This window comes from Pezoporus occidentalis, unplaced genomic scaffold (assembly GCF_034315485.1).
Source record: "Pezoporus occidentalis ecotype Australia unplaced genomic scaffold, CSIRO_AGI_Poc_V1 ctg486, whole genome shotgun sequence".
Classification (NCBI taxonomy): Eukaryota; Metazoa; Chordata; class Aves; order Psittaciformes; family Psittacidae; genus Pezoporus; species Pezoporus occidentalis.
The window spans coordinates 37501-45000 of NW_026915820.1; the positions used below are offsets into that span (position 1 = coordinate 37501).

The following is a 7500-nucleotide window of genomic DNA, read 5'->3' on the forward strand; positions in this document are numbered from 1 at the left end:
TTGGATGGGTGCCCAGAGAAGCTGCAGCTGCTCCATCCCTGGCAGTGCTCAAGGCCAGGTTGGACACAGGGGCTTGGAGCAAGCTGCTCCAGTGGAAGGGGTCCCTGCCCGTGGCAGGGGCAGGGGCTGGAGGAGCTTCAAGGTCCCTCCAACCCACCCCAGTCCATGAGGCTGCAATGGAGGGGCACAGAGGTGGCGGATGCAGGATGGAGCCGTGGACGGGCAGAGGGGCCGAGCGACAGAGATGGGTGCGGGCATGGGGCCAGGGGCGCGCTCACCTTCGGAGGGGTCGAGGCGCCGCGCGCGCCGGCCGTGCTTGGAGTTGTTGTGCACGAACATGTTCTCGGACACGGCCAGCACGTGCCCGTCCACGTTCACCGTCGTCGACACCACCACCTGCGGCCCGGCGCGCCCGGCTCAGCGCGGCCCACAGGGCCCCCGCGCTCCCGCTGCCCCGGGGGCTCACCCTGCCCTCCCCATGCACCAGGGCCAGCACTGGGGGCCGCCGGAGCCCCCCACGTGTGTGTGTGTGCACATGTATGTGTGTGTGTGTGTGCCAAGGGCTGGGTGTGCACATGTGTGTGTGTGTGTGCACATGTATGTGTGTGTGTGCCGAGGGCTGGGTGTGCACGTGTGTGTGTGTGTGCACATGTATGTGTGTGTGTGTGCTGAGAGCTGGGTGTGCATGTGTGTGTGTGTGTGCACATGTATGTGTGTGTGTGTGCTGAGAGCTGGGTGTGCACGTGTGTGTGTGTGTGCACATGTATGTGTGTGTGTGTGCTGAGAGCTGGGTGTGCATGTGTGTGTGTGTGTGCACATGTATGTGTGTGTGCATCCATGTGCATGTGCCAAGGGCTGTGTGCACATGTGTGTGTGCATCCATGTGCATGTGCCAAGGGCTGTGTGCACATGTGTGTGTGCATCCATGTTCATGTGCCAAGGGCTGTGTGTGCACATGTGTGTGTGTGCATCCATGTTCATGTGCCAAGGGCTGTGTGCACACATGTGTGTGTGTGCATCCATGTTCATGTGCCAAGGGCTGTGTGTGCACATGTATGTGTGTGTGCATCCATGTACATGTGCCAAGGGCTGTGTGTGCACATGTATGTGTGTGTGCATCCATGTACATGTGCCAAGGGCTGTGTGCACATGTATGTGTGTGTGCATCCATGTACATGTGCCAAGGGCTGTGTGTGCCCATGTATGTGTGTGTATCCATGTTCATGTGCCAAGGGCTGTGTGTGCACATGTATGTGTGTGTGCATCCATGTACATGTGCCAAGGGCTGTGTGTGCACATGTATGTGTGTGTGCATCCATGTACATGTGCCAAGGGCTGTGTGTGCACATGTATGTGTGTGTGCATCCATGTGTGTGTGCATCCATGTGCATGTGCCAAGGGCTGTGTGTGCACACATGTGTGTGTGTGCATCCATGTGCATGTGCCAAGGGCTGTGTGCACATGTATGTGTGTGTGCATCCATGTGTGTGTGCATCCATGTACATGTGCCAAGGGCTGTGTGTGCATCCATGTGTGTGTGCATCCATGTGCATGTGCCAAGGGCTGTGTGCACATGTATGTGTGTGTGCATCCATGTACATGTGCCAAGGGCTGTGTGTGCACATGTATGTGTGTGTGCATCCATGTACATGTGCCAAGGGCTGTGTGTGCACATGTATGTGTGTGTGCATCCATGTGTGTGTGCATCCATGTGCATGTGCCAAGGGCTGTGTGTGCACACATGTGTGTGTGTGCATCCATGTGCATGTGCCAAGGGCTGTGTGCACATGTATGTGTGTGTGCATCCATGTGTGTGTGCATCCATGTACATGTGCCAAGGGCTGTGTGTGCATCCATGTGTGTGTGCATCCATGTGCATGTGCCAAGGGCTGTGTGCACATGTATGTGTGTGTGCATCCATGTACATGTGCCAAGGGCTGTGTGTGCACATGTATGTGTGTGTGCATCCATGTGCATGTGCCAAGGGCTGTGTGCACATGTATGTGTGTGTGCATCCATGTGCATGTGCCAAGGGCTGTGTGTGCACATGTGTGTGTGCATCCATGTACATGTGCCAAGGGCTGTGTGCACACGTGTGTGTGTGTGCATCCATGTTCATGTGCCAAGGGCTGTGTGTGCACATGTATGTGTGTGTGCATCCATGTACATGTGCCAAGGGCTGTGTGTGCACACATGTGTGTGTGTGCATCCATGTGCATGTGCCAAGGGCTGTGTGTGCACATGTATGTGTGTGTGCATCCATGTGCATGTGCCAAGGGCTGTGTGTGCACACATGTGTGTGTGTGCATCCATGTGCATGTGCCAAGGGCTGTGTGTGCACATGTATGTGTGTGTGCATCCATGTGCATGTGCCAAGGGCTGTGTGTGCACATGTATGTGTGTGTGCATCCATGTACATGTGCCAAGGGCTGTGTGCACGTGTATGTGTGTGTGCATCCATGTACATGTGCCAAGGGCTGTGTGCACGTGTATGTGTGTGCATCCATGTGTGTGTGCATCCATGTGCGTGTGCCAAGGGCTGTGTGCACACGTGTGTGTGCATCCATGTGTGTGTGCATCCACGTGCATGTGCCAAGGGCTGTGTGCACATGTATGTGTGTGTGCATCCATGTGTGTGTGCATCCACGTGCATGTGCCAAGGGCTGTGTGCACATGTATGTGTGTGTGCATCCATGTGTGTGTGCATCCACGTGCATGTGCCAAGGGCTGTGTGCACATGTGTGTGTGTGCATCCATGTACATGTGCCAAGGGCTGTGTGCACGTGTATGTGTGTGTGCATCCATGTGTGTGTGTATCCATGTGCATGTGCCAAGGGCTGTGTGCACACGTGTGTGTGCATCCATGTGTGTGTGCATCCACGTGCATGTGCCAAGGGCTGTGTGCACATGTATGTGTGTGTGCATCCATGTGCATGTGCCAAGGGCTGTGTGCACATGTGTGTGTGTGTGCATCCATGTGTGTGTGCATCCATGTGCGTGTGCCAAGGGCTGTGTGCACATGTATGTGTGTGTGCATCCATGTGCATGTGCCAAGGGCTGTGTGCACATGTATGTGTGTGTGCATCCATGTGTGTGTGCATCCATGTGCGTGTGCCAAGGGCTGTGTGCACATGTGTGTGCATCCATGTGTGTGTGCATCCATGTGCGTGTGCCACGGTGTCGGTGCAGGAGCCCTGCTGCACACACGGGTACATCCATGTACAAGTGCCCCCCCCCCCGCAGCATCCATGGGCCGGGGCACCCCAGCCCCCCCCGTTCCCCCCCCTCTCCCCGTTCCCCCCCGTCCCCCCCCGGCCTTGGCTCCGCTCCCGGCGCCGCCGCCGCGATGCAAATTGCCTGGGTCGTTAATCACGGAAATGTCACAATTACCATAGCGACGAGAGGGGCTGATGAGCGCCGGACCCCCCCCCCCCCCCGCCAGCTGCGGAGCCCGGCGGTACCGGAGCCGGGGCACGGCCGCGAAATGGGGTGCGGGGGGCACGGCGGGGAAACGGGGGGGGGAGAGGGGGAGGGAGGGATCGGGGGTTACGGGGGGGACCCGGGGGAACGGGGTCTGCAAGGGGGGGCTGCAAAGGGGATGGAGGGGAAATGGGGTCTGTAAAGGGGTCCCAGGGGAACGGGGTCTGCAAGGGGAGCTTGTAAAGGGGATGGAGGGGAAATGGGGCCTGTAAAGGGGGTCCCGGGGGAACGGGGTTTGCAAGGGGAGGCTGCAAAGGGGATGGAGGGGAAATGGGGTCTGTAAAGGGGGTCCCAGGGGAACGGGGTCTGCAAGGGGAGCTTGTAAAGGGGATGGAGGGGAAATGGGGTCTGTAAAGGGGGTCCTGGGTCTGCAAGGGGAGGCTGCAAAGGGGATGGAGGGGAAATGGGGTCTGTAAAGGGGGTCCCGGGGGAACGGGGTCTGCAAGGGGAGGCTGCAAAGGGGATGGAGGGGAAATGGGGTCTGTAAAGGGGTCCCAGGGGAACGGGGTCTGCAAGGGGAGCTTGTAAAGGGGATGGAGGGGAAATGGGGTCTGTAAAGGGGTCCCAGGGGAACGGGGTCTGCAAGGGGAGCTTGTAAAGGGGACGGAGGGGAAATGGGGTCTGTAAAGGGGGTCCCGGGGGAACGGGGTCTGCAAGGGGAGGCTGCAAAGGGGATGGAGGGGAAATGGGGTCTGTAAAGGGGGTCCCGGGGGAACGGGGTCTGGAAGGGGGGGCTGCAAAGGGGACGGAGGGGAAATGGGGTCTGTAAAGGGGGTCCCAGGGGAACACGGTCTGCAAGGGGAGACTGCAAAGGGGATGGAGGGGAAATGGGGTCTGTAAAGGGGTCCCAGGGGAACGGGGTCTGCAAGGGGAGCTTGTAAAGGGGATGGAGGGGAAATGGGGTCTTCAAAGGGGGTCCCAGGGGGATGGGGTTTGTAATGGGAGAAATGGGTTTGCAAAGGGATTGAGGGGAATCAGGGTTTGCAAAGGCATTCCAGGTGGACTGGGGCTAACAAAGGGAGAAATTGGGGGTTGCAAAGGAATGAGGGGAATTGGGGTTTGCAAAGGGGTTTGTAAAGAGGTTCAAGAGGAATTGGGGTTTGCAAAGGGAATGAGGGGAATTGGGGTTTGCAAAGAGGCCCCAGGGGAATTGGGGTTTGAAAAGAGGAGTCTGCAAAGGGAATGAGGGGAATCGGGGTTTGCAAAGGGTCTTATGGGGGATTTGGGTCTGTAAAGTGATCAAGCAGGATCAGGGTTTGTAAAGAGATAAATTGGGGTTTGCAAAGAGGGGTTTGAAGGGGATTGGGGATTGCAAAGGGGACGAGAGAAGTTGGGGTTTACAAAGGGGGGTTTGAAGGGAATCGGGGTTTGGGAAGGGAGTGAGGGAATTGGGGTTCGAGAGGAATCGGGGCTGGCAAAGGGGCTCAGGAGGGACCGGGGTTTTCAAAGGGGTGGGAGGGAACCAGGGCTGGCCAAGGGCTCAGGGGGATTGGGTGCGCGCCGTGAGCCCCCCGTGCTGCAGGCCTGGCGCGAGCAGCGGCGGGGGCTCCTCACCTGGAAGCGCCGCATGTCCCGGGGGTTCCCCGCGTTCTTCAGGCAGTTCTGGTTGCACTTGAGGAAAAACTTGAGGAAAAACCTGGGGGGGAGGAACGGGGCGGTTGGGGCTGGAAAACTGCGCGGATCCCAGAGAGCCCGCGGCGCCACCGGCCCCATCGCAGCGTCCCGACCTGCTGCATCCCATCCCAACATCCTGCCCTCTGCATCCCAGCGTCCCGTCCTGCTGCATCCCAGCGTCCCGTCCTGCTGCATCCCAACATCCTGACCTCTGCATCCCAGCGTCCCGTCCTGCTGCATCCCAGCGTCCCGTCCTGCTGCATCCCAGTGTCCCGTCCTGCTGCATCCCAGCGTCCCGTCCTGCTGCATCCCAGTGTCCCGTCCTGCTGCATCCCAGCGTCCCGTCCTGCTCTATCCCAGTGTCCCATCCTGCACCATACCAGCATCCTGCCCTCTGTATCCTGGTGTCCTGTCCTGCGCCATCCCAGCATCCTACCCTGCTCTATCCCAGTGTCCCATCCTGCACCATCCCAGCATCCCATCCTTCCACATTCCAGCATCCCATCCTTTCCCATCTCAGTGCACCGTTCTGCCCATCCTAGCATCCCATCCCAGATTCCCATCCTGTCCCTATTCCTTTGTGGCAACCTACCCTTATCCCACTGTGCCATTCTGCCCATTCCATTCTGCTGTACACCGCTGTCCCATCCTGTCCCTATCTCAACATCCCATCCTTTCCCCATCTCAGCATCCCATCCTGCCACATCCCAGCTTCCCACCCTATCCCAATCCCACTGTCCCCATCCCACTGTGCCATCCTGTCCCCACCACAGCGACCCATCCTGCCCCATTCCAGCATCACATCCTGTCCACATCCCAGCATGAAGTCCTGTCCCCATCCCAGTTTGACATCCTGCTGCATCCCAGTGTGCCAACTTGTGCCCATCCCACTGTGCAGTCCTACCCCATCCCACTATTGCATGCTGCATCCCAGCATGAGTCCCTATCCCAGCACCTCATCCTGTTGCGTCCATAAACACCCAGTGTCAAATCCTACCCACATCTCAGCACCTCATCCTGTCTTTATCCCACGGTGCCATCCTGCCACATCCCAGCATCCCGTCCTGGCCTGGCCTGGCAATCCCATCCTGTCCCCATGCCACATCCCAGTGTGCCAGCCTGTCTGCATCCCACTGTCCATCCTGACACATCCCATTCTGTCCCAGCATCCCATCCGGTCCTGTCCTGTCCCAGCATCCCATCCTGTCCTGTCCCAGAATCCCATCACATCCCGTTCTGTCCTGTCCCAGCACCCCATCACATCACATCCCATCCTGTCCTGTCCCAGCATCCCATCCCATCCTGTCCCAGCATCCCATCACATCCTGTCCTGTCCCAGCATCCCATCACATCCCAGCCTGTCCCAGCATCCCATCCCATCCCATCCCATCCCATCCTGTCCCAGCATCCCATCCCATCCTGTCCTGTCCCAGCATCCCATCACATCCTGTCCCAGCATCCCATCCCATCCTGTCCTGTCCCAGCATCCCATCTCATCCTGTCCCAGCATCCCATCCCATCCCATCCCATCCCATCCTGTCCCAGCATCCCATCCCATCCTGTCCTGTCCCAGCATCCCATCCCATCCCATCCCATCCCATCCCATCCTGTCCCAGCATCCCATCCCATCCTGTCCTGTCCCAGCATCCCATCCCATCCCATCCCATCCCATCCTGTCCCAGCATCCCATCCCATCCTGTCCTGTCCCAGCATCCCATCCCATCCCATCCCATCCTGTCCTGTCCCAGCATCCCATCCTGTCCTGTCCCAGAATCACATCACATCCCGTTCTGTCCTGTCCCAGCACCCCATCACATCTCATCCTATCCCATCCTGTCCCAGCATCCCATCCCATCCTGTCCTGTCCCAGCATCCCATCACATCCCGTTCTGTCCTGTCCCAGCATCCCATCCCATCCCATCCTGTCCTGTCCCAGCATCCCATCCCATCCCATCCTGTCCTGTCCCAGCATCCCATCCCATCCCAACCCATCCCATCCTGCCCCAGCATCCCATCCCATCCTGTCCCAGCATCCCATCCTATCCCATCCCATCCCATCCCATCCCATCCTGTCCCAGCATCCCATCCCATCCCATCCCATCCCATCCCATCCCATCCCATCCCATCCTGTCCCAGCATCCCATCCCATCCCATCCTGTCCCAGTATCCCATCCCATCCTGTCCTGTCCCAGCATCCCATCCTGCCCCCATCCCCGGGGTCCCCCAAACCCTCCATCCCCATCCCTCAGGCTGCACCCCTGCAGACCTTGAGGTCCCCATCCCGTGTCCCACTGGGGTCTATTGGGGTCCCCATCCTGCATCCCCTGGGGGCTCCTGCCCTCGGGGGCTCCAGCCCTGCGCCGTGGGAAGTGGGTCCCAAGCCCAGCGCTTCCCTTGGGACCTGGT

General features: G+C 58.9%; 1 protein-coding gene across 2 annotated transcripts in view; it reads right to left on the reverse strand.

Annotated features, from left to right (window-relative positions):
• The window catches only part of LOC134172965 (transcription factor COE4-like), a 26059-nt gene that overhangs the window by 7473 nt on the left and 11086 nt on the right, over positions 1-7500 (reverse strand). For both annotated transcript variants that reach the window (XM_062636611.1, XM_062636612.1), the window contains 2 exons: positions 5035-5116; positions 279-396 (listed from right to left, as the gene is read on the reverse strand). In XM_062636611.1, coding sequence (XP_062492595.1) covers positions 279-396; positions 5035-5116 — 200 coding nt within the window. The remainder of the gene's footprint in view (positions 1-278; positions 397-5034; positions 5117-7500) is intronic.